This window comes from Aquarana catesbeiana, linkage group LG03 (genome assembly GCF_042186555.1).
Source record: "Aquarana catesbeiana isolate 2022-GZ linkage group LG03, ASM4218655v1, whole genome shotgun sequence".
NCBI classification, from domain to species: domain Eukaryota; kingdom Metazoa; phylum Chordata; class Amphibia; order Anura; family Ranidae; genus Aquarana; species Aquarana catesbeiana.
The window spans coordinates 555,387,979-555,415,519 of NC_133326.1; the positions used below are offsets into that span (position 1 = coordinate 555,387,979).

At 44.7% G+C, this 27,541-nt stretch overlaps 1 protein-coding gene across 2 annotated transcripts in view; it reads right to left on the reverse strand.

The window, feature by feature from the left end:
* Positions 1–14,102: 14,102 nt before the first annotated feature.
* Positions 14,103–27,541, reverse strand: part of LOC141134641 (T-cell immunoglobulin and mucin domain-containing protein 2-like) — a 77,083-nt gene continuing 63,644 nt past the window's right edge. The window contains exons 5-6 of one of the 2 annotated variants that reach the window (XM_073624091.1): positions 26,083–26,176; positions 14,103–14,258 (exon numbers count right to left, since the gene is read on the reverse strand). In XM_073624091.1, coding sequence (XP_073480192.1) covers positions 14,215–14,258; positions 26,083–26,176 — 138 coding nt within the window. In that variant the 3' untranslated portion in view covers positions 14,103–14,214. Of the gene's footprint in view, positions 14,259–26,082; positions 26,180–27,541 lie in introns of both variants that reach the window. The other variant, XM_073624090.1, reaches the window with a different exon arrangement.

Here is a 27,541-nt window from a genome sequence, read left to right on the forward strand (position 1 = left end):
CTGCTCTGCACTCTAAGCTGATGAAGTCTGCGCCGTTTAATCTCAGGGCTCCATTGTCCTTGTTGGGAGGCCTGGGATTAAACAGCAAGATTCATGAAGCCACAACCCTTTTAAGCCAGTTGGGGGAGCTAGAGAAGATTAAAACAAATCAATAAAACATATATAGTGCAGCGCTGAAATTATTAATCATCTCAAATGTCCATATAGGAGAGATCAGAGTGTCAGCGGTGATGCAGGGTGCTTCATGCAAATCCAAAGTGCTCATAAATCCGTGCTCCCCTCTCCTGCCAGTCAAACCGCTCACCTTGTAATATGGACCCCTGAACTAACAGAAAGGTCTCATAGGCGTTCACCACTTAATAGTGGTCGGGGTGGTATCTTGACTGGTAAGCCGGAACCCTCTTCAATAATAAGACTTTATCTATTTCATGCATTATGGATGGATACTTTAAGAAAAAATATAGTGCTCTTTGTATAACTAGAAAACGAATCCTTTTATTAAGACAGGTACTCACATATATAGCACTATGCCCAGTGCTAGGTATTAAGGCACATACAATTTAAGGTGACGGTGAAAAGATAAGGTGGCTGCAGCGACGTCTAAACGGGATAAAACCAATCCGCACGCGTATCGTCCAGCAGGACTTCCTCAGCGGTCTTAGGGTCCCTTGCATCTACTCAGTGTTTTATATAAAGCCCACCTAGTTCACTCGTCTCTTGCAAATTAATTCCCAAGCGGTGACCGTCCAATCAGAACGCACCGCTTGGGAACAGGAAGTATAAAAGGTTAAATGTTTATCCCGGTTGCCATAGTGATCAGCGTCATGATATCATGACGTCATATCACCTGACTTCCTGGATCATAAAGCACCTCCCTCCTACATATGCAGACAAAGCATTAAGCCGCTGCAATAGGCTGACCTTCTGGTGAGGGGTGTGCCTCAATGCAAATTGCAGACGCAGTCACCGTCGTCACGATGACGCGGCGTCGTGTCATGTGATGGACTGTGTCAGAGTGCCTCCTTCCCTCGGCCAAGATGGAGCTAGAAAGCTGTGATAAGGTGACGCTATGTCACGTGATACTACCAGCCAGCCTCATCTATAAGAAGTGTAAGCAGAGGGGAAAAGGTAATAACACCAACCCTCTGCATCGCCATGGACACACAGAGAGCAGATGTTTAATGGGACTGGCATCACAGTACATAACCTATCCTTCTCAACACACATACTGATCGCGTGGCAGTGCTTTGTCTAGTTGATTTATAAAGCCGAATCATACCGGGAAGAAAATAAAGAAATCAAGACATTAAAAATAGGAATAAAATATGTTGATAGACGAGCCTTCACTGCAGCCACCTTTTACAATATAGTCATTAACCCTTAGTGGGATAAATGGTAAACATTCCTATAACTAACAAAATAAAAATATGTATATAAAAACTAAAATATCAATAAATGGTTAACGATCCGAAATGAAACAGTTCAAATCGAACTCGACATTGAGCCCCGTGGGCATTCCCACATGTGTCTCATATACCCAAAAAGACTCACGGCGGCTCAATTGTCTTATAAAATTGCCACCTCTCCAATGGGGTGTGACCTTCTCAACTCCCCAAAATTTTAACTTGGCAGGACTACATTTGTGACATATTTTAAAATGTTTGGAGACATTATGTGAGTCTAATCCTTTTTTAATATTAGTAATATGTTCTCCAATGCAGACATGCAAAGGTCGGGACGTTCTCCCCACGTATTGTAAGCCACATTAGCATTCCATAATGTATACCACACCTGCTGTGGAACATGTAATGAAGTCTTTAATCTGGTAAACCTTCTTAGTTGCCGTGGCAATAAACTCTTTGCGTTTTTTTGATGTTCCCCCTAGCTTGTTTGCATGGTGGGCAACGTCCACATGCGTAGAAACCTGTCAGGATGTTAGACATCCTATTTTCAAACGCGAGAGGTGGGTCAATCACCCCTGGGGCTAGCTTGTCTCTTAGGGATGGTGCCTTTTTATACACAAATTGAGGACGTTCAGGGAGAACAGGGCCTAGTATTTTGTCCTGCTTCAAAATAGGCCAGTACTTGCGAATGATCTTTTTGAATTTTTTATATTGGACATTGTAGTCCAAAATAATTCTTATATTCCCTGAGCTGTCCTGATTAAGATTAAAACAAAACCTGTCAGGGCAGTAGATAAGGTCAAGGCCAAACAGGAAGAATACAAGCAGAAAAGAACAGAGCAGAAAGGGAATGGGGTAGAGAAGACAGGTGAAGAGAAAACCGGGCTAGTTATTTCTAGGAAACAAATGTGGGTGGACCTATTAAAGGCAGGGGTACCTAAAGATGAGATGGCTTGTCTACTGCAGAAATGCTGAAGAGGTGGAAACATTTAGTAGGGAAAACTGTCAGGGTTAGAAACACTACTCCTAGTGAAGATAACACCAGCCTGGACTTAGAGAAAACAGAACAGACCCCCAAACCAATTCCCAAAACTGAACATGAACCCAAATCCCTTTATCCTGGGGAGGAGTTAGAGAATCAGAAAAGGGGATTGGGGGGTTCCTTATTCTTTATGAAGGGAAGGTGAGTCTCCTGTAATAGCCGTGAGGGCAGTGACAGCAGGAGACCGATGCCCATATGCACCTGTCACTGTATGGTGGGGGAAGTCATCTTATCCTACACATGTAAGGACTTTAGTTGATAGCGGAGCCGAAATTACACTTTTGCAAGGAAATCCTTCCCATCACAAAGGAGAATATGTAGAAGGTTTGGGAGGGCAAACCACACCAGCAGTTAGGATGCGGGTGAAATTGGCTATTGGCAAGGGATCAGGATTTATGACAAATGTTTTGGTATCGGTTACCCGAAAATATTCTTGGGATGGATGTACTTCAAGGTCAGTCAATTCAGACTGAAAGAGGTACATTCGCATTCGGGTATCCTGATAAAGCGTATCTGGTTAGGGCGGTGAAAGCTGTGGTCAGAGGTCATGCAAAATGGACCCCTGTCTACATGCCTCCGCCAGAGAAGCCAGTCTGTCTCAAGCAGTACAGACTTTCTGGAGGCCACAAAGAAATTGGGGAGACTATTCAAGAACTGTTGAGAGTAGGGATCCTTAGACCTGCTGTAAGTCCTTTCTCGTCTCCGGTGTTCCCAGTAAAAAAACCTGATGGGACATATAGAATGACTGTGGATTACAGAGGTCTAAACAAAGTGGCACCTCCATTGAAGTCAGCTGTACCAGATATGATCTCAATTGTTGAGAACAGTGCTAAAAATGCAGGAGAATATCATGCTGTGATGGACCTGGCTAATGCTTTCTTTTCGATTTTAATAGATCCAGAGTGTCAAGACGAGTTTGCTATGGTGTGGGACGGCCGCCAGTACACTTTCACTGTCCTTACACAAGGCTATCTTCATTCTCCAACGAATTGTCATGGACTGATTGCCTGAGATTTAAGTACCCTGAGTTTGAAAGTCGCTGTGTTCCACTACGTTGATGACGACATGATCTCTGGGACAAAAGATGTAACAAGCACTGCACCTGCTGATAGCCCACCCTCTGCTCTCCAAGTGCTCTATCAACAGAGACAAAGTCCAAGGACCTGCCACAGAAGTGAAATTCCTGGGAATGATGTGGACTGGGCCGCAAAGGAAAATTCCAGAGACGGTTGTGCAAACTATCCAGGCGCTGTCGCCCCCTACTACCAAAAAGGAGGCACAGAAGTTCATTGGAGTTGTGGGGCTCTGGAGATCGTTCATCCCACATCTTGGACTGATTCTGAGGCCTATATATAATGTCACCAGAAAAAAGACTGAGTTCTCATGGGTTTCAGAGCAGCGGACTGCATTCCTGGCTGCTAAAGAAGCTATTTTGCAGCATCAGGGATTAGGACCTGTGAGACAAGGAGTACCATTTAAGCTGGATGTAGTGGAGCAGAATGGTACCATATCTTGGAGTCTGTGGCAGCCAAATGAAAAGAGAGGACTGAGGGCAATACCCATTGGATTTTGGTCCAAACAGGCAGGTGCACAGAAGAGATGCACGCTCCTAAAGAAGTACCTGTTTGGGGCCTACACAGCACTTCAACATATAGAGCCCATTACAGGAAAGGACAGTCACCATCCATACTGCATTGCCAATAGCAGGATGGGTAAGAGACAATGGACTGACCACTAGGGCATCTGTAGCCCAGAACCAGACACTGATGAAATGGAAGTGGTACCTTCAAGAAAGAGGGGGTATTGCAGCTGGGGATGTTAGAGACATTTCAAAACAGTTGGCTTGTCACTTTTACCAGCACCCGGCCAGAAGAAGAAATTCCTGTGCTGCAGTCCTCCCCCATTCAAGAGGCTCCACCCTTTGAGTGTCTGTCAGAAGACATGAAGGAGTCAGCGTGGTTCACTGATGGTTCAGCCATAGTTACCTCGTCTGGACGTAAATGGACAGCAGCAGTCTACAACCTAAGTACAGACACAGTCCTGCAGGAGACCGGAATTGGAGGGTCCAGTCAGTATGCAGAGTTGAAAGCTGTGGTGATTACTCTTCAGGAGGATCCTCCTTCCCATGTCACTATCTGCACTGACAGCTGGGCGGTTTTTAAAGGACTGACATTTTGGATGCCAACGTGGAAGTCCGATGAATGGATGATTCTTGGAAAGGTGGTGTGGGGAGGCAAGGAAGTCTGGGACTACACCTGGAAGGAAGCTCACTCCTGCACCATAAAAGTGGGGCATGTTTATGCACATATGCCCCTAGTCCCAGACTTTGAGAACTATAACAGAGTTGCAGATGAAATCGCCAAAGTGAAGGCAGTTGTGCCAATTGATCCCGTCTTGATGAACTTGGCCAACTGGGCCCACAAGCAATCTGGACATTTGGGGCAGAAAGCAACATATGAATGGGCACAGCAGAGAGGATTGCTTATATCCATGGACATGATTAAGACTGTAATAGGGAACTGTACAGTGTGTGAAGTGCGACAGTGGCCATTGCAAAAGTACTCCACCGGGTCGATTAAGAGGGGTGAGAGGCCTGCTGAGATCTTGCAGATCGACTTGATCAGTCCCTGGCCCCAGGGAAACAATGGACTGAGATATTGTTGCACTGCAGTGGACACCTATTCAGGACTTATGCTTGTTAATCCTTGCAAACGTGCAGATCAAGCCGCAACGCTTCAACTGCTCCAGAAACTTGTTGTTGCTTATGGTTGTCCCAAACAAGTCCAAAGTGATAACGGCTCACACTTCACCGGATCAACAGTACAGCAGTGGGCCAAAGATTCTGGAGTGTACTGGTTGTGCCATATCCCATACCATCCACAGGCAGCTGGTTTGATTGAAAGATACAACGGGCTATTGAAGGACCAGATACGCAAACTTACACCCACACATACACTAAGTGGGTGGGATCGGGTCCTCACACAGGCAGTCATGTTAAATTTTAGGCCAAAAGCACACCATATGAGAGGATGATAGGGGCTGGAGTGCAGAGTTCAGTATTTATGTAAGGTTCCTGAAAGAACAGGGCTTAACAGATACCATGTTACTGCTTCCCATTACATAGAAACCAAGAGTGATGTATCTGAAGCTGAAGCCTATCTAGGAATGAGAGGTAATCTGGCAGGAAGGTCTGAAGTTACATTTGCATTGACAGATGAGCTTCTAGACAGTGGCTGGGACTCTGGTTAGTGGATACTTCTCAGCAAGAGTGGAAAATGAGGCTACATAACAGCAAACCTTCCAAAATAAACAGCAGTGATCTTCTGGGAAATATCAGTATATTTCCTCTCCTCCCTATTGATGTTCTTTGGGAGGGTCAGAAATGGGAACAGGCAGGGGGCAAAGTGTTAGTCAGATATCCAGGCAAGAAGCCATTTAGAGGAGAGATTGTAGCTGAAGGGCTTGGATCTACTGTTTATGTATTGGAACAGATAATCCGCTTTGTTTTTTCCACTCCACAGGCTGTCTCTGAATTGATCCATAGGAAGACCAGAGAAAAGTGGTTACATGATGGAAAGAATGACGGAAGATCGCAAGAGCTGTGGAGAGCAAGGCCTTTGTATTACAAGCCTGGACTTGTTTCTAAAGAACTTTAGAATGGACTTTCTAATGAACTTTTAAAGACTGAAACACCTCAATGACAGAAATATGGGAGGTGTTTCATTCAAGGAAAATTAATGTTTAAAATGAGGTTTCATAGTAAGTCATTTTCCATATGGAGTCTGAAAGAAAAAAAAAAATCTAGGGTGGAATGTGTTGCGTTTAAAAATATAATTTTTTTTTATATTCGACATAAGATAAATGGGACAATATTACAATAGTGAGTTGGTCAGATTACTGTCAGTTTTTTGGCTTGAGTAGATTTCTCAAACAAATGCTGTTTTATACAATGGGGGTAAATATCATTGTTGTATTTAATTGACAGTTCAATTAACAGGCTATTGTCTCTATTGCTACAGTACAGAAGAAAGACATTTAGTTGTTTGAGGTTTTCAAACTGAAAGAATGACTGTTAGATTACTATCAGGTGTTGGCCTGATTAGACAATGGGTACGTAGATGCAGTTTTCAACAGTCATTGTTTCTACAGCTACAGTAAACAGGCATGTTTTCTGTTTGGTAGCTATGGCAAACAGCCTGACACATAAAAGGGGGTGAGTAGGGAGACACACATCATGCTTTGAAGATCAGAAGCCGCCACTCATGATACAAGAACACTGCCTGGTGTCCAAGAAGCATCGTTGCCAATGGAGATCACGAACATACAGTAACAGAAGATAAGTAACTTTTTTAAGTGTTTGTACTGATATAGACTATAGGCTGTTCATTTGATAGGAATTTTGCTTGTTATAGAGATCTGTCAGTCTTGTATTGTATTCCTAATATTGTAATAGTTTTGTATGTACAGCATCTTTGTATAGTAAAAGCACGCTCTTCACACTGCAGAAATCTCAGCTTCCTTGCTTATACCACAAAGTAACCTTGCTAGACGCAAGCAAAACAGAGCGTCTCGGCTGTCTGGGACTCTTCCTCCTGATTGGCTGAGACAGCAGCAACACCATTGGCTCCCGCTGCTGTCAATCGAAGCCAGTCAATCAGAGCGGGGGAGGGCGTGGCAGAAACGCAGCTCCGTGTCTGAATGGGTACACAAAGCTGCAGCTCGGCTCAGGTGACCCCATAGCAAGCTGCTTGCTGTGGGGGCACTTAATGGGAGGGAGTGGCCAGGAGCACATAAGAGGAACCCGAGAATAGGAGGATCTGGGCTGCTCTGTGGAAATCCACTGCAACAGAGCAGGCAAGTACATAATTACGAACTGTCCCGGATTTCCCAGGACTTTCCCAGGATTTGAACTCTTTTCCCGAGTTTGTTTCCTGGGAAATGTCCCGAGAAATCAGTTTTTTTAACAAATTTCCGCCGCCGCTAGAGGTCCGCGGCGGGCGGAGACATTGTCTCCGCCCGCCGCCATTTTTAAGGAGACCAGGAATGGCTGGGCTGCTAGACGAAGCTTCTGCGTCGCCGCCCTCCCTGCGCCTCAACCTGCCTACCCGCCCCACTGCCGGTCTGCTGTAGAAAGTTAAGGGGGGCACCACTGGGGACACCTGATGTTAGGGGGGGGCACCGCTGAGGACATCTGTAAGGGGAGGGCTCCGCTGGGGACTCCTGATGTGAGGGGGGGGGCTCCGCTGGGGACTCCTGATGTGAGGGGGGGGGCTCCGCTGGGGACTCCTGATGTGAGGGGGGGGCTCCGCTGGGGACTCCTGATGTGAGGGGGGGGGCTCCGCTGGGGACTCCTGATGTGAGGGGGGGGGCTCCGCTGGGGACTCCTGATGTGAGGGGGGGGGCTCCGCTGGGGACTCCTGATGTGAGGGGGGGCTCCGCTGGGGACTCCTGATGTGAGGGGGGGGGCTCCGCTGGGGACTCCTGATGTGAGGGGGGGGGCTCCGCTGGGGACTCCTGATGCAAGGACGGACGGCTGGTGGCAGGCGACACGCTCAGGGATCCCACTGATTCAGCATTATGGTGAGTTGAATGATTTCATTTTATATTTCAATGTAATAATAGAAATAATGCACTTCAATCATCCTGACACCATAACAGCCATGGGATGATTGAAGTGCTAACACCAGGTGTTTGGAGTATCTTTATCTGCTGATTGTTAAACTTTCTAGAATACACATTTCTATTGTGTAGGATCTGGGGCTGCTGTCCCTCCATCCCTCTCCCCCCCCCCCCCCCTTTCCCTCTTCATCCCTCATTCATCTCAGACTCTAACCACACCCCCTTTGAGCCACGTCCATTTAAGACACGCCCACTATTTCACATAAACCACGCCCATTTTGCACTGCATTTTTACTTCCCCTGTGCCACGCCCACAAATGCATGCCCCGCCCCCTGATTATAACAAGACTCTGCCTACAGCCAAAGTGTCCCTAAATTTTTTTTTACAATGTTGGCAACTATGCAAGTATCATGTTTGTAAAGTTTTTTGTTTAGAAAAAAAATCACTAATGCTGCCTGAAAAGCATTCTTAATGCAAGTGTTCATTTCTTAATCATTGTGCTGTTATGTTAATATCCTATTAAACTCAGGTTTTATGTAACCATGCCTCTTAAAGTGGTTATAAAGCTTAAGGTGTTTCACCTTATTGCTATTAAGACAATACAAATGGCCATAGCAACATAATGTATTAATAGTTAGATTTTTAAGAACATATGTTTGTAGAGAAGCCAGGCTCCCCCACCCCTCTCCATTGATATGTAAATTAAACCAGTTTGATAGGTTGCTGAGCAGAGGAAGTTGGTATGCAAGAAGTTGGTGGGAGGGGCTTGGTCTTTTGAAACATGTGGAGAGAGGAAGGGAGATGTAGTTGGAAGGATGATGGAGTAACACATGGCTGCCGGAAGCTGGATAACTTTGGAGACATTTTAAGTTGGACTGAGCAAGGAACCATGAAGGACATTGCATCATAAACCCTAAGTTGAGTAACTGTTTAGTTTACTTAATGCATACATGCTTATATTTGTAGGCATATTTTTGTAAGCTATGAGTTGTATTGTGCATCCTACAGTTTGTATGTGCAGTTTTTTCCTGTTTAGTAAAGCATTGATACACTACAGAAGTTTAAGCTTCCTTGGTTTTACCGCAAGAACTTTAATAGACGCAAAGCATAACATGCATTCTATGTGTCAAGGCAGTGGTCATCAACCCTGTCCTTGGGGCCCACTAACAGGCCAGGTTTGCAAGATAACTGAAATACATCACAGGTGATATAATTTGCTGCTCAGTGATTGCAGTATTCTAGTCTGCATCTCCCCAAGGTAATACATAAAACCTGGCCTGTTAGTGGGCCCTGAGGACAGGGTTGATGACCGCTGCGTTAAGGTGAAAAACCTGTGCTACAGCTCCCCCCTCCCAGACTGGCTCCCTCTGCTGTCAATCAAATCCTGTGGCACGGGAGTGGGCGGCAGGGCCAAATCCTGCGGTCTGTTAATGAAGGCTTACAAACACTTTAGGACCCTTACTTTTGGCACGGTCTGGCTATACCCAGCGTTCTGCACAATGAGCGCTTAGCATGATTACTGGAGGTTGGTTGTTGCTATGGTGAGATGTTTAAAGTGTGACCAAAGGCAAAACTTTTTTTCATTCTTGGATAGAGTAAGGGAGGGCTATACCCCTGTCAGGTTTTTTTTTTTTTTTGCCATCTGTGTCCCATTGGGGATATTACCCTTTTCTTCCTGTCCCATAGACAAAACAGGAAGTGAAAGGAAATCCCTCCAATGAGGCACTTCTGGGGTGCTACTAGAACTAGTGTCCTGATTTAAAGATTTTCCCTCCATTACTGTTCTGTTGTCAATCCACAATTTGGACTTTTCTTTCACTTTCAATGATGGACGCTAAATAGGACAAATAGAGTGGAAGAATCACCATAACAGAGGTTCTAATCCCTCTCCACTCTATCCAAAACTAAAAAAAAACTTTCCTTTAGTGACTCTTTAAAGTGGAGTTCCACCCAAAAGTGGAACTTCCGCTCATTTGTTTCCTTCCTCCTCCCCCTTCCGGTGCCACAATTGGCACCTTTCAGGGGGGATAGCTGTCTTTGACAGGTATTCCTGTTCCCACTTCCGGGAGCCACAGCCACGGATATTGACATCATGGCTCGGCTCCCTCCTCTTCCCCCTGTCAGGCCAGTAGGAGAGAAGCTTCGCGCATGATCAGTAGGGTTCCCAGGGTGAAGCCATAAGGCTACACTGCGGGGTTCCCTTGCCCGCAGCGGCAGCACCTGACAACTGATGGGAACCTCAGCTGTGGTGCTGACATCGCTGGACTCCAGAACAGGTAAGTGTCCTATTAAAAGCCAACTGCTGCAGTATGTGTAGCTGCTGGTTTTTAATTTTTTTCAGCATTGGGCGGACCTCTGTTTTAAAAGCTGTACATGTGTACGTGGCTGCATTGTGTCTTACATGTTGCAGGTGCACACTGGGGCCTTTACTTGTGTTCTTGCACACAGGCTCGCTGCATTCAGAAAATGTCCCTGACACATTGATCACCTCTTCAACTTCATAGGAAATCAATGTCTTCAAGATGCATCTTGGGAGGCAGAGAGCTGCCTAGGCTGTTTGTGACCAAGAGATGGTGGGTGTGAAGATTTAACACAAAATAGGCAGACAGCACGAGCTTGAACATGAGCCTGGTGTTTATTCGGCAGCATCCATCTTAACAAAACTAACCACAGCTCCCCGCCCCCAGATCACATGACCAAAACTGTTAACTGTCCTAACATGCATAAGGAACTAGGCATAACGATTGAACTTGTTTTATAACATAAAGCATACACATCATTACATCTTCCCTCTCGAGTATGAAGCATTTAATATGAGGCAAAGTCCCTCCATATCTTTGGTTTAATAGGTCGAACATAGCAAGAGAAAGTAATCGCTGGCTCATCATCCGTAGGATCAGTGTCCAGTTGAGCCACTCCCAGCATTATCACATGCTGATACATTTTATGCTGTCCTCGGTATCCTCAGTAGACTCAATATCCGTGTTTAGGACTTCTGTGCCATCATGGGCTTGTTCTTTATCTCCATTGTCATCCGGTTCCACTAATGTATTCGCAGCCGTGCTGGGTCTCGGAACAAGTAAAGAGATTGGACTTGTGAAGATCATAATGACTGTGGATGGTGGGCACAGAGGTCTGACAGAGGCTGACATTAAACATGAGTACTGTGATCTATTCAAGGGCCTAAGGTGCCTCCCGGGTGTAAGCCGTATACGTATAAAAGAGGGTGCACAGCCTGTCATTCATGCCCCAAGGAGAATACATTTTAACTCTTGTGGATAAAGTCAGACAAGAACTCACTAGGATGGAGAAGCTGGGAATAGTAAAGGTCACAGAACCATCGGAATGGGTCAGTTCTATGGTTGTGGTGAAGAACACAGGTGCAATTCGTATATGCATTGACCCACGTGATTTGTATAAAGTAATAATGAGAGAACACTACAAACTCCCCACCATAGAGGATATAGTGCACAAGCTAGTAGGAGCAACAGTATTTAGTGTACTAGATGCCCATTCGGGTTATTGACAATTGCGTCTTGATGAAGCCAGCAGTTACTTGACCACTTTTATCTCCCCTTTGGGTCGATGGCGCTTCACAAGGGTACCTTTCGGCATAGCATCTGCACAGGAAATATTTCAAAAGAAATCACACAAATTGATCGCTGGTCTACAGGGTGTTGAAGTAATAGTTTGATTTGCTGGTCTATGGAAAGGATCAAATAGAACATGACAAAAACCTTACTGCTTTGCTCAATCGGTGTCGTGAGAAGAATCTTACACTCAATCCAAACGAAATGCAAATGCAAATTGGGGTAGGAGAAGTTACATATTTTGGACACTAACCAAAAAAGGCTTGAAGCCTGATCCAAAGAAGATTACAGCAGTTCTTAACATGAAGGCCCCAACCTCCAGAAAGGAGCTGGAGACATCACTAGGGATTTTCAACTATCTATCCAAATTCTCTCAGGGCCTTGCTCAACAGATGGCACCGCTACGTACACTGCTACAGAAGGATGCTGTTTGGTGTTGGGATGCAAACATGGAAAAGACTTTCGACAAAGTGGAAAAACTGATCACTAAACATCCAGGGCCAATACTGAAATATTTTGATGTAAATTGTGACACTGTACTTCAAGTGGATGCATCCCAGTTTTGAGTTAGGTGCTGTACTGACTCAAGGACATCCTGTGGCATATGCTTCATGAGCACTGACCACAACGCAAGCCAATTATGCCCAAATTGAGAAAGAGATGCTGGCTATTTTGAATGGATGTGAGAAATTTTCACCAGTACATATATGGTCGCCAGGTAGTTGTGGAAACAGACCACAAGCCATTGGAGTACATCCTACAGAAATCACTAGCTTCTGCAGCGGATGGTTATGAAATTACAGCCGTATGATCTCACAGTAAAGTATAAGCCTGGAAAGGAAATGCTAATGGTAGATACCCTGTCTAGGGTGTCTCTCTAGAAGGACATGAAGCACGGGATGAACCTGAGTTGAAAGAACAGGTACATACAGTACTAGCGAACATTCCTATATCGGATGTACAGCTGGAGAAGATAAGACAAGACACCAAACAGGATAAAGTCCTAGAAAAACAACTGGTGTCATATGCAATGGCTGGCCAGAAAAACAAAGCTGTGTCCTGAACTACAGGGATTCTGGCCTATGAAAGATGAGCTATACATTAATTCGGATATCATATTTATGGGTGACTGTATTCTCATTCCTAAGTCACAGCAGGCAGAAGTACTGAAACAAATCCACCAGGGGCATTTGGGCATCACTCTGTGTAAGCACAGCGCGAGAGTTGGTCTACTGGCCTAATTTGGACTTTGATATTGAGACACTTGTGAAGAAGTGTGACACCTGCCAGACATTTCAAAAACACAATGCAAAGGGGAACCTCTTACACCGTGGAATGCTCCTTCACAGGCATGGCAGAGACTGGCTACAGATATTTTTTATTTTGAGGACAACCATTACCTGATAGTAATTACTACAGCAAATACTTTGAGCTAGTGCAGCTGAGAAGTTTAAAAGCATCAACAGTCATATGGGCTTTCAAGACATGGAGTGTGTGAAGAACTTGTGTCTGATAATGAGCCACAATTTTCATCTTTTGAGTTCCAGTGCTTCCTGTGTGAATGGGGAATCGGGCACAAACCCACAAGCCCCTATCACCCACAAGCCAATGGTCTAGCAGAGAAGTATGTTGGCATAGCCAAATCCATTAGACTGAAAGCTCAATCATCGGGGCAGGATGTGTACCTAGGACTGTTAAACTATTGTGTAACACCTATTGAAGGTTTATGCTCACCTGCACAGCTGCTAATGGGTAGAACACTGAGGACCACAGTGCCTATTGCGGCCTCAGTCTATCCCACAGGATCGAGTAACAGCTCAGAGGATCATAAACCTGAAAAGGCAAAAACTATTTTGATCTACAAAATCCCTTCATCCACTCTCTGCTGGGCAAGCTGTGCGGCACAGTCACTGGGAATACATGGGAATCTGCTCGAATTGTCAGAGAAGCCAATCCACCAAAATCATATATAATCGAGACCAAGTGTGGACGAAACGGGCGTCATCTTCATCCAGACGCTGCTGCGGATACATCATTAGAGGAACTGGATGACAATGGAGATAAAGAACAAGCACATGATGGCACAAAAGTCCTAAACACGGATGTTGAGTCTACTGAGGATACAGAGGACAGCATAAACTTATCAGCATGTGATAATGCTGGAAGTGACTCTCAATTGGACACCAATCCTACGGATGATGAGCCAGCAATTACTTTCTCTCGCTATGGTCGACCTATTAAACCAAAGATATGGAAGGACTTTGTCTCATATTAAATGCTTCATACTTGAGAGGGAAGATGTAATGTGTATGCTTTGTTATAATTCAAGTTCAATTGCTATGCTTAGTTCCTTATGCATGTTAGGAAACCGTTATCAGTTGGTCGTTTTTTGTTTTTTTTTTTTTTCCCCTTCCCTACACAATCTGATGCTTACAGTATTTAGTTTTTTTTTTTTTTTTTTTTTTTTTTTTCTTAAATGCTTTACTAGTTGCAAATAGTTTTGTCCTTTTTATAGCGCTGTCCATGGCCTTTGTAGATTTGTTTCAATTTTGCGTCCTCCTATAATATGACATTGTCTTGTCCTTTGTTTTTCTTTACAGTGCCTGAATAAGGAAACAGTTGAAATTAGAGGACAAGTAGTAGAAAAAAAAGCGGAGTCTTCCTTTTTGACAATGATTCATGTTACACCTATATTGAGCATATTATGGGGGGGGGGGGGGGGGCTCAGGTCAACTTTTTTGCATCAGGGCCCACAAGCTTCAAGCTCTGTCTCCTACATACATTTTGCCTGATTATCTGCAATTTTCACTACAGCTGTTCAAAATCCAGAATTTGTAAAGCTGTCTGAGCTGTCGGAGAAAAGAGGCAAATATACAAAACACTAAAGGAGCAGTGACAAAAATTGCAGCACTTATCACAATTATTGAACTCAAAAGTCCTGAAGTGTTGTAATAGTGAGTCTATATTTAAAAAAAAAAAAAAAAAAAAGCCTAATGTAAGTCTTGTAAAAATGTGTAAAGTATTATATTCCATGTTTTCTAGTAGTCCAGTCACCCAGTGTGCCCTCTACCATTGCCAGAAAAACGCACTCACCAAATGTAGTTGCTGTCTCTCATCCTTAGCTCACATTATCTACCGCTATCCAAACTAAGGGACCATCTTTTATAGTAAAAACAACTTGACGCATCCTAATCCGAAGCAATAAGTCACCAATAACAAGAAAAAAATGTAATGTTGCAGTATTCGTGAACCAGTATTAAAAAAAAAAAAAAAAAAAATTGGATAGAGGCAGATAATGTGAGCTAATGATTACTATATACCTCTGAAGTCCTGGATCCTGTTGCATGCAATTTTTGCTGTTCTAATTCTTAGACCGCAACTACATACGTTTTTGTGGCATTGGTAGAGGTTGCACTGGGTGACTGGATTACTAGAGGGAGATCACTTGGAATATAATACTTTACACACTTTTTACAAGACTTACGTTGAACTTGCTTTTATGTTTTTTAATATTTTTTTTGAACATTTTCACAACACTTCAGGTGTTTTGAGTTTTCAATAATTGTGAGAAGTGCTACAATTTTTCTTTGCCTCTTTGCTCTCGGTGTCAGGAAAATTTTGTCAAAAGGGACTCCTAGCTGAGGAATGAAGCACGAGACAGAAATGACACGTAGTGCTCTTAGTACACACTATAGAGGGATATTTTTTGTTCATATTTCATGGCAGAGGTTTACAACCACTTTAAAAGAAAAGGACAAATTATTTTACAGCCAAGTCCTGGTGAATTGGCAGAGAAATGTGGACTGTCCTGATGTCATGTTCCAAGTAGCCTGGGGGTATAGTTTGATCATTAAAGTGTATCTAACACCTAAACTTTACAATAGGAAACCGTAAAACAAATCCATGTCGAGAGGAAACTTCTAAGGGGACATTCACACTATTCTGCTGCAATAATACATGCCTTATTGTGTGCTTCATTCTGAATTGTACTGCAATGAGCCTTGCTGATGGATGTGTGTGATTTTCTTAATCGTACATCACGGGACACAGAGCCATAGTAATTAATATGTGGGTTATAGGCCACCTTCAGGTGATGGACACTGGCACACCCTAAATAGGAAGTTGCCTCCCTATATAACCCCTCCCATACCGGGAGTACCTCAATTTTTTTTCCCCAGTGTCTAAGGTGGTGTTCACGAGTGAAGCTGTGCTGAGCTCCACTGGAGCAATCCTTGCTGGGGCTAGCTATGCAGCCTGATCCATTCAAAGTGTCTTTTCAGGCCAAATTGAATGGTACCCGGGCCTCGTGGTTTAGCCCATAACGCTTCTCTTTTTAGAGAGCTGGACCCTGGGATCCAGTGCTTTGGTGTTTTCAGCCATAAAGCTTTTACTGGCGGGGTGCTTTACAGGTCCAGGTGTGTGGGTCCCCCAAGGGGACCCTGGTTCCTGAAGGTTTGGTAACGGAACCCACCGGGTCTGTTGGTTTTACCACAGAAATCCTTGGCGGGAAAGGTAAGTGGAGGTTTCTAAGGAATTTTTATAATTTTCTTATGAAATGTCTCCTTTAAAAAAAAAGTAAATGTTGTCATGCCTAAAAGTCACCACTGGGGGCTGTATAGAGCACGTACCTTATCATGCTTTCCTCAAAGATCACGCTGTGTCAGCAGAAGCAGCAGGCTTCCCACCGGCTAGCAGCTCAGACCTCTGGTAAGATATGGGGGGGGGGGACTTTCTTCCACCTGGACAAAGCTCTCCCCTCTCCCTGGATAGGGGGAAGCAAAAATGATTGGCGATGCCGCTCCATTTTTTTTCACACACGCCGCTCCCGTCGGATTGGAGGCCCATGCTCACATGGGAAAATCCTCTTTGAAAAAAGGGGGTGTGATGTGACAGAAGGGGCGGGGCTTACTGTGGTGTTGGCGTGCAGCAAACGTCCAGCGCAGGAGTATGTTTAAAAGCTCCATTTTTGCTGGCTGCAGCTGTTGGAGGGACACAGCAAAAAGGGGCATGTAAGAGGTTGGTGACACCGGCATTCCCTTGGCACATTTACTAAAAGCATCAGGCTGAATGTTAATAGCAGCGGCAGTTGCTGGACTATTGCTCAAGCAGTGGATGCGATTTCTTCTGGTAGTACCTCTGCATTTATGCATCGGGCTATGGTCAGAAGGAGAGGTAGAAACACCCCAAATAAGTTTCTCTGGACCGTGAAGAGGCTGACTCCTCTTCTGAGGGGTCAAATGCAGAAGGATCAGCTTCACAATCTGAGATTGTGGGTGCAATTTCTTACCGAATTGGTCTGCTCCACATTTATGCTACCCTTAACTGAGTGTCCACTTCTTGTTTGGGTTCGCTAAGTCCTCCTCAAACTGTGCATGCCTTTCCTTTCCATTCATTGCTGGAAAGACTTGTGTATTCTGAGTGGGATCACCCAGATAAGCATTTTTTCCCTTCTAAAGTTTTTCACACTTTATCCTATGGAAGAAAAAATTTACCAAAGGTGGGAGATACAGCAATTGACGCTGCTATATCTTCAGAATAAAAGTTTGACTTGTCCGGCAGACAATGCTCAAATGCTTAGGGATCCAACGAATAAAAAGTTGGAATTCCTGTTAAAAAAACATATTTTCTCTGGTAGGTTGAGTGTCTCAGCCTGTGCTGACAGTAACTGGTATATGTCAATCCTTGAGAGACCAGTTTAAACAGGTGCTCAAGGTTATCCCTGTTCAGCAGGCCCAGGATCTGGCTAGCTTTGTTTGTAATAGACGCTATGAGAGATTCTATCTTTCAGGCCTGGCGCCTTTCACTGGGCTGGTACAAATGTATAGAATGCTATGGTTGAAAAATTGGTCAGCCGAAGCGTCATGCAAAAAACTCCTGGCTAAGTTTTTCTTCTGCGATGAAACGGCTGTTTGGGATAATGCAGCCAAAGAATTTCTAGTGGAAAGTACCCCTTTGCCATTTAAGAAAAGAGTAAATGTATTTCATTTAAACAAGCTCCTTCTCTAGTGCCAGGTACATCAGCCTCCAGGCAGTCACGACAGCTTCTGCCGTCAAGTTCAAGAGGTAATACTAAGGGTCAACCCCAGGGACAAAATTCTTGGGGGAGGAAACCAATACAAAATACTAAAGCCTCCTTATGAGGGGGTGCCCCCGCTCGCTCGAGTGGGGGGGGGAGACTTCTGCAGTTCTCAAGGGTCTGGCAGAAAGTGAGACAGATGGGTGGCTTCTTCAATAACACTAGGATACAAAATGGAGTTCCAAGAGTTCTCCTCGTTTTCTCACAAATGTTCCTAAGAATCCAGAGAAAAATCTTTCTAGCATTGGACCATCTTTTCGCAAAAAGTGGTCATGGTGGTCCCCAGGAAAGAACAGGGGTTGGGGTTTTATTCAAACCTTTTTTTCACGGCAATACCGAAAGGAGATGTCAAACCCATTCTGGATCTCAAGAATCTAAACTGGTTCCTGAATATCCGCTCTTTTTCGCATGGAGTCAATCCAATCAGTTGTCTCCATCCTACAAGGAGAACTTTTTGACATCAATCGACATCAAGGATGCATATCTCCATGGGCCCATTTCCCTGCTCACTAGAAATATCTACTTTTAAGGTAGAAAATCTTCATTTTCAGTTTGTAGCTCTGCTTTTCGGTCTAGCTACTGCACCTTGAGTGTTTACAAACATTCTGGCCCCTCTAGCTAGAATAAGGCCCCAAGGAATTAAAGATTACCTAGACGATCTGCTCTTGATAGACCAGTCGGCAGCCCGCTTAGACCAAAGTATGGTCACCACAGTCAACTACCTGGGATACCTAGGTTGGATTCTCAACCTAGAGAAAGATCAGCGCCATAAAGGAACTGATTCAGGTGGTCAAAGCAAAGAAGAATCATTTGATTCGGCTTTGCATGAGGTTTTTGGGAAAGATGGTGACTTCATTCAAGGCCATTCCTTATGCTCAGTTTCATTCGAGGCTACTGCAAAACCATATCCTATCGGCTTGGAAGAAGGTCCAAGCTTTAGATTTTCCAATGTGTCTGACTCCAAAGGTGCGCCAGAGCCTCAGTTTGTGGTTGATAACCAAAAAAACGCAAAAGGAAAAATCCTTCCTACCAGTTACCTGGAAAGTGGCAACAACATACGGCAACCTTTTTTAGGTTGGGGAGCAGTCCTGGAAGAGGCAACTGTCCAAGAGAAGTGGTCCAGATCAGAAATGACCTTGCCCATTAACATTCTAGAGATTTAGGCAGAGTGCTTGGCCCTGAGGTCCTAGACGTTTAGTTTACGGAGCTGTCCTGTCAGGACCCAATCCGACAATGCCACAGCAGTGGCCTATATCAATTGCCAAGGGGGCACAAGAAGTTGTGCTCCCCAGAGAGGTGAATCCTATCCTATCTTGGACAGAAAACAATGTACCTTGCCTATCGGCAGTTTTTCATTCTAGGAATAGAAAATTGGCAGGCGGCTTTTGAGTCGCCAGCAGTTGTTCCCGGGAGAATGGTTCCTTCACCCCGATATCTTTCTGACAATATGTCAAAGATGGGGGGATCCCATACTTAAATCTGTTTGCGTCCAGGTTCAACAAAGATTGACAACTTTGTGTCAAGAACAAAGGATCCGCAAGCATGCCGATCAGGTGCCTTGGTGTTCCCGTTGAATCAGTTTTTATTGATTTATGCATTCCCTCCTTTTCTGCCTGCATCCACTACTTCTTCGCAGGATCAAGCAGGAAGGGAAGTCAGTGATTCTTGTGGCCCAGGAGATCTTGGTATGCAGAGATCATAAGGATGGCGGTAGGGGTCCCATGGACCCTACCACCACGTCCAGACCATCTCTCGCAAGGTCCGGTATTCCATCTTACCTTACAAATGCTAAATTTAATGGTTTGGCTATTGAGACCCACATTCTTAAGAAGCATGGGCTGTCAGGTTCAGTGGCATCTACCTTGGTTAATGCAAGGAAGCCGGCCTCCATGATTATATATTATAGAGTCTGGAAGGCATATGTCTTCTGGTGTGAATCCAGGGGTTGGCACCCCAGGAAATATGTCATAGGTGGAATCCTTGACTTCTGCAGATGGGGTTAGAAATAAAGCTGGCCTTGAGTTTTCATAGGACAGGTCTCGGCCTTATCGGTATTATTTCAACGACCACTTGCTTCACATTCTTGGTTCGTTGCTTTATTCAGGAGGTATGGCGGCTTAACCCTCCGGTTAGGTCGCCCCTGAACCCTTGGGACTTGAATTTAGTTCTGCTGGCATTACAAAAACAGCCTTTTTTGAGCCGATAGGACATATTCCCTTGGTCCTTTTTGACAAGGAAACTAGTTTTTCTGGTAACCATATCTTCTGCAAGAAGGGTATCAGAATTGGCTGCTTTTTCTTGTAAAGAGCCATATTCACAAGGATAAGCTAGTATTGAGTCCTCATCCTAACTTTCTACCGAAGGTAGTGTCAGGTTTTTATCTAAACCAGGATATTGTGGGGGGGCGTGTCCAAGATGGTGGAGTGAGCAGACGTGCTTCCACGGAGCTCTGCTAGAGTATCATCTGTACTTTTTCTCCTACCTGGTCTATTTATCCCTGGATGAGACTATCTGACTCTGTTTCCCCCAGTATGTGTCCAAGCTGGATAGCCCTACCCTGAGCCCGGGAAAGAGATCCAACATGGCCACCCGGACAGCGCCCGTGGAAGATGCCTCTCCGTCCCTCCCTGGCATTCCTGAGGTTATGGCGGCAATAACTGCATGCCAGACAGCACTGACGGGGAAGCTGGAAGCTGTACAAATGGACACTGGTCTAGGGAAGACCTTGATAAAATCCGTGCTCGGTTGGTGGTCGTGGAACGGGGCGGCCGCATGGAGGAGGATACCACAGCGATCCGCACCCTGCAGATGAAAGTGAAGGCCCTGGAGTACCGTGTGGAGGATGCTGAGAACAGGAGCCGAAGGAATAACCTGCGCATTGAGAGTCTGGCCGAAGGAGCTGAGGGCGCGCATCCGACTACCTTCGTGGAAGATCTACTATGATCCCTACTACCTGCGGCCCAGCTCCCTCCATACTTTGTAGTGGAGAGGGCGCACAGGGTACCTCCTCAGCGGGGCCCACCTGGCTCCCCTCCACGTACCATGATCCTGAGACTACTCAACTTCAGAGACTGAAATGAGCTCCTATGGGCTGCACGGGGAGTGAAGGAGCTCTCCTATCAAAATGGCAAGCTGCTCCTGTTTCTGGATTACACCATCGAAATGAAGATCGTATGATGGAGTCAAGGCAGCCCTGAGGGCGAAAGGCATCACAGTATCCTCTTCCCGGCAAAGCTGTGGATGATGGATGAAGCGGTTCGGTTCTTCACCAATCCTAGGGATGCCGCCTCGTGGCTGGAGTCACTAACATCTGCACGCTGAGAGCAGGTCACTTTTTCTCGTTTGTGCCTCTTGCAACTAGGGATTGAGATGCCTGTCGGCTTGAAGTTTCATGTTATCCCTGTGGACCGGACCTTTTTGTTTGTTTCTAGGGACAGAGTTTTGTTTGCTAACTCTTTGTTCGTGCCATGGTATGTCCTGGTCCCCATGCTACCTTGGGGCTGCATCTCCTCAGGGAAACTCTCCTAAAAAGACAAGGTCCTTATACACCAGACCGTCAAGTGTTCTGTTAATCCTGAATAGTCCAGGTGAACTGCACTTTTATAGTGTGTACTGACTGGTTTACATATTTTTCTTTTACTTGAACTCTAGCATCTCCCATTGGGAATGTTGTTGCGTGCTCCCTCTCAAATAGGGATAGCGGTCTCCCCTCTAAGTTTGCTGAGGAGGGGTGGCTGTCTGCTCCCACTTGCTGGGCACATGCCTCCTGGATTAGTTTACTCTGAAGAGACTGCGTTTAGAGAAACATGCATGATTCCAGTTTGGGGGATCTGCGGGGGGAGGGGTGGTCAGCTGTTGCTGAACTTTTTTGTTTGTTTTTTTTTTTTTTTTTTTTTCCTTTTTCACGTTTTTTTTTATTGCATTTTATGTTTGTCAGTATGGTTAATGACATATACGCCTCCGGAATGCTGCATTTTAATGATTATACCTGTGCTGTTGTGTGGTCTTCCGCCCGGGTTGGGACGGTGCTCCTGCTGGTCACGAATGATAGCGGTGCTCTGTGCCACAAATTATGTATGTCCCAATTATGGCTAATTTCACAGTCCTTTCATGGAATGTCCGAGGGCTAAACTCAGCAGTTAAGCGCTCCCTTGTCTTCACATATCTCAAGAAATATAATCCCCACATTGGTGTTTTGCAGGAGACCCATCTTGTGGGCTCCCAAATCCCTGGCCTCAAAAGGGCCTGGGTAGGTAGCCACTATCATGCTACTTTAGTTACTCCAGAGGAGTCAGCATTTTGGTCCACAGATCCCTTCCCTTCCGGCTCCTGCATATCAAGATAGACCTGGGTGGAAGATGCATAATTTTGCATGTTGATATAGCTTCAACGGAATGTGTTGGTGGGATTATACCTTCTACCACCTGCTGATATTTCTCTCCTGTATGAGCTTATGCAACATGTTATACCTTATGGTACGCACAATGTTATCTTGATGGGGGATTTTAATTTGGCCTACTTCGTGTCCTACTTTGGACAGACTGCAGCCATTTCCTAGAAGGTCGCCCGATCTTTTACAATGGGCTACCACCTTCGAGCTAATTGATGCTTGGCGCCACTGTCATCCCTCTGACAGTGTATACTTGTCACTCGGCAACATTTCGGACCCTCTCCCGCATAGACCTAGTGTTCCTCACCCGGTCATTGCTGCAGTGGGTATCGAAAGATGCGGGTAACTACTGGTTACGAAATGTAAATAAATGCATCCCAAACTAATCCAGGGTTCGCTGTAAGGAGTGGCTACGAGGGGAATACATCTCCCATATTGCTAACAGCCAGAAGCAGTCTGTGCGGTCCCTGGAGGATCTAGAGAAAGAACTTAAAGTACAGGAGGATAATTACGTTACTGATCCAACCCCCCTCAATTATGGTTCTTGGCAGTATGCCCTTCGGCGGTAGAGCTTCATAGAATTGATATGACCAAGAAATCAATACTCAGCACAGCTCAACTGGTCTTTGAGTATGGGGACAAAAACTGGAAGCTGCTGGTGTGGTTGTCCTGGGGGCAAATCTCCAGTACTCATATATAGGGAGAATCTGGGATGAGAAGGGGGGGGGGGGCCCTGATGGGTCCCTGATGACATTAATCATAGCTTTATGCAATATTATAGCACCCTGTACTCCACTAGGGTAGATTATGGGGCGGCAGACCTTGGGAGGTACCTTGACAGAGTGGAATTCCCTACCCTGTCTCAAGAGGCTAGTGACCGGTTGGATTAGGAGATAACACTGGAAGAGGTCCAGAATGCCATGTCCCAGTTACAACCTGGTAAAACCCCTGGGGCGGATGGCATCCCAGTCTAATTCTATTCCACATATCAGGAACTTCTTGCCCCCAGACTCGCCTGGCTGTTTGACTCTGGGAGGGAACCCCCCAGGAGAACTCAATGTCCAAGGCAGTGATTGTGTTGGTGCCCAAGCCGGGTAGGGACCCCGAGGACTGTGCATCGTATCGTCCAACTTTCATCAATGTAGATGCAAAACTATTGGTGAAAGTTCTGGCCAGCCGATTGTCACAGGTTCTGGATGAGCTCATCATGTGGACCAGATGGGGTTCATGCCTGGTAAGGGCACCAATATTAATCTAAGACCCCTTTTTTCTAAATATGTCTACTGTCCATGATAATGGTGGTTCCAGGGTTATTGCCTCCCTGGACGCCCAAAAGGCTTTTGACTCTGGAGTGGGGCTACCTCTGGGAGGTGCTGAGCAGATATGGGTTTGGCACTCAATTTTTGCAATGGCTTAAATTACTCTGTCGCCTACGGCGTGTATTCGTACCAATAGCAGGATCTCCGAGGTTTCCGTTGCAGCGTGGTACATGTCAGGGTTGCCCCTCCCCTTCCATTTTTGGAGTCTGGACGGTGGCTAGGAAAACTATTTCATAGGCAGAACTCCTGGTCGACTTTTCAACCACTGAGGGAATCCTAATCTCCCACACTTCTGGACCATTCAAGACCCACAAGTTTGGGCGAAACATGGCATCAGGACCCTTGGACCTTTATGCCGACTGGGACCTTACTTGAATACAAAGACCTCTCAGACAGGTTCCAGCTACCTAGATGGATGTATTTCCGATACTGGCAGCTAAGTCATGCCGCTAGGGCCCAATTCATGGGACCTATCGCTGTGACCATGGATCCCAAAGAGGAGCTCTTGGCCCAGGAGTCCTTGTCCAAACCCCTTTCTTCACTCTATTTGTCATTATTCAGCTTGGAGTCCCCCACGCTGGAGTGGCTCTGGGAGGCCTGGAAAGCTGATATTTCCACTTTGGAGAGAGGATTAGAATGAGTGTTTTGAGGACAGTTTGGGGTTGGTTATCTCCCCTGGAGATAAATTGATACAAACCAAGTTCTTGCATAGGGTGTATTCTACTCCACAGAGATTGCACAGACTGTACCCCCAGAGAGATCCATTATGCAGTTGATGCCAGCTGGAAGTTGGCACATACATCCACATGTTTTGGAGCTGCCCCAAGGTGGCACAGTTTTGGGTGGCAGTCTTTGAGGTTATTAATGAGCGCCTTCAGCTGTCCTTGGTTGTGGCTGTGAGGATGACCAGAGACCCTGATATACTAAGGTCCTGGTTTCTTATCTGCTGTATTATGCAAAACGTGCCATTCTACTCAAGTGGAACTCTGCCTTACCTCCAATGGTGACATTTTGGGAAACCTCCATTTATAATGCCCTACCGCTATATAAAATGACCTACCTAAACAGGAAATGTCCCAAAAAGTTTGATGGCATTTGGTTGCCATGGATGGCATGAGAGTGCTAAGTGCCTTTTTGTGTGTGGGTTGGTTGTGTCCCCCCCCCCCCCCTCTCCCCCCCCCTCTCCCCCCCCCCTCTCCCCCCCCCCTCTTCCCCCCCCCCTCTTCCCCCCCCCCCCTCTATACCCTTTCTCTCCCTCTTAGACAACTGATTCTAATTGGGTGAGTCCCTAAGGCTAACACTGAAGATCTAAACTGACTGTTTATAGTTACCATTAACATGACAATTAAATATATCTACATTATCCCTCTCAATTGTAAGTACTTGTATATGCTCCTCTGATTTGTAACGGCTACCAATGACTTGATGTATCATACTTGACTTTTCTGCAATAAATTGAAATTTTAACCATGAAAAAAATAACAGGATATTGTTCTACCTTCATTTTTTTTTTTTTTCCCAGAACACTGTTCTATGGAAGCAAAAACACTACATTCTCTTGATGTGGTGAGAGCAGTCAGTCTACTTAAAGGCGACTGCTCAGATTCGGAAAACGGATTTTTTTTGTTTTGTATTGCCTGAAGGTCCTAAAAGAGGACAGGCAGCATCGACATCTACTATTTCTAAATGGATTTGACAAGATATTGTTTACGCTTATGGTTTAAAGAGGTAGATTCCACCCTCTCAAATCAAAACGCACTCCACCAGGGCTGTTAGTGCTTTGTGGGCAGTGCATCACCAAGCCTCCATGGCTCATATCTGCAAGGTCGCAACTTCAATCCATACATTTACTAGATTCTATCAGGTGGATGTAAAAAGACATGTTGCTTTTGATGGCGCAGTGTGCTGCAGGCAGCAGTATAAGTCCTCTGATCTCATGGTGCTCTACTTTTGGTGTCTCCCTCCCCTCAGTTGGCATTGCTCTGGGACATCCCACATAGTAATTACTATGGCTCTGTGTCCCATGATGTATGATTAAGAAAATTGTATTTTTATAACAGCTTACCTGTAAAATTCTCTTCTTTGAAGTACATCACAGGACACAGAGGTCCCGCCCCTCTTTCTAGTATACATGTGTATTGCTTTGCTACAAAACTGAGGCACTCCTGGTATGGGAGAGGTTATATAGGGAGGCAACTTCCTGTGTAGGGTGTGGCAGTGTCCAGCACCTGAAGGTGGTCTATAACCCACATAGTAATTACTATGGCTCTGTGTCCTGTGATGTACTTCAAAGAAAAGGATTTTACAGGTAAGCTATTATAAAAATCCTATTTTCTTTATGATTCATTCTGATCCCTGCCACCGTTTTCACCTACATGAGAATGACCACCTTCCCTCTGCAGCCTCCTGGGATATCCATGTGTGATATTCTAGGCGGCATTACAGTGGAAGAATTGGAATGTTACCAATAATGGAAGCAGTAAAGATAACGGTGTGAGACATGGTGTGCAGTAGTGAATCGGTGGATCATAACACTATATTTGTTGGGCATGTGAGTATCTTTTTATGGACAACTCATCATAAAAGGCAGGGGGGTGAAATGCATCTTTAAATGTACTGGTTTAGGCATGTTTCATACTTACAAAATATGATTAGCAACAGCAAAGTCAATCCAAGTATAATAGTTGCTCTGATAGTATTAAATGGTAGACTGTATTGGGGTTTGTGATGTGTCATCTTCTGAAAAACAGAGTTAAAAGTATTTAGCTATAAAATATTTATTTCCCGTTTTACTACCATTAAACTAACCTTGATTTTTGCCTGCCTACTTCGCTGCAGAGGTGATCTGATCCTTTTTAGCAAGACTGCTCTGGAGAAGAAAGAACACTTGTCTTTTAAACTCCCCCCCCCGCCAAAGTCAACATGCGAATGATGTAGTTAGGTGTCTTTCCCATTACATTTTTAAGTGAGAGGTAAAGGCTGCACACCCCACCTATGAGATGAATGGGAATATTCCCCCGCTATGTTTTTTTTTTTTAAGTGGCAAAGTATCACAAATTATTGTACAGAATTCTTTATTAAATGAGTTGAAATTACATGTTGAACATTAAAATAGGAGCTCTGGTCATAAGGCATAGTACATATACCAGGATGCAGCATTGCAAACATACATTATACAGCATTACAAGGTAATTTCCGTGTCAAAAACTGACGTGCTTTGACCTATTTGTTCATGGTCTTCTTCTGAGGGATCATTTACTCTAAAACAAATGCATTCACTTTAAAATTTTCAAAGAACATCTTTCAATATGCACCAATTTTACTGCTATTTTGACTAGGTACATAAACATTGCTGTATTTACCACTGAAAGCTGGAATGAATAGCCTCAGAGCCAATAGTCTAAAATCAGTTGAATAATCCAGTGGACCACACGGCCATCTTCACCTTCCCAAAAGAGGTGCTCAGCCCGAAGAGGAAGGAAAGAGGCATGGGACCAGCAATGATTCTCCCCGCTGTTCTTGACAGATGGGGGGGGGGGGGGGTATGAATTGGTATAATATATTAAAGTTCTTAGTGTGTTCTATATGTCTTATTACGTAAATGAACTGCCGCTTTCTCATGTGCATAATGTGAATTAAAGTAATGTTCCGTGAAAATTGATGTTTGTTGCATAGTAACAACAATAAATGAATTGGGGGAGGTGAACACTTCCCTAATAATATTGGGAAGTACAATTACTAATGAAAAAATGGGCTATATGTGAATATTTGTGAGTGCTATTAAAAAAAAATTCTATAGCACTCAGATATTTACATATAGGATGCCTTGGGGTTTTTGACATGGCAATTACCTTGTAATGCTGTATAATGTATGTTTGCAATGCTGAATCCTACTAATTGTACTATGCCTTATGACCAGAGCTCATATTTTAATGTTCAACATGTGATTTTTAACTCTTTTAATAAAGACTTTTATGCATGAAACAATTTCATACTTTGCTGCTAAAAAAAACACACACCTGTGGGGGAACATTCCAATTCATTATGTGGTTAAATTAAACGGTTTCAATTTTGTCTCCTATATATAATTTTTTTTTTTTT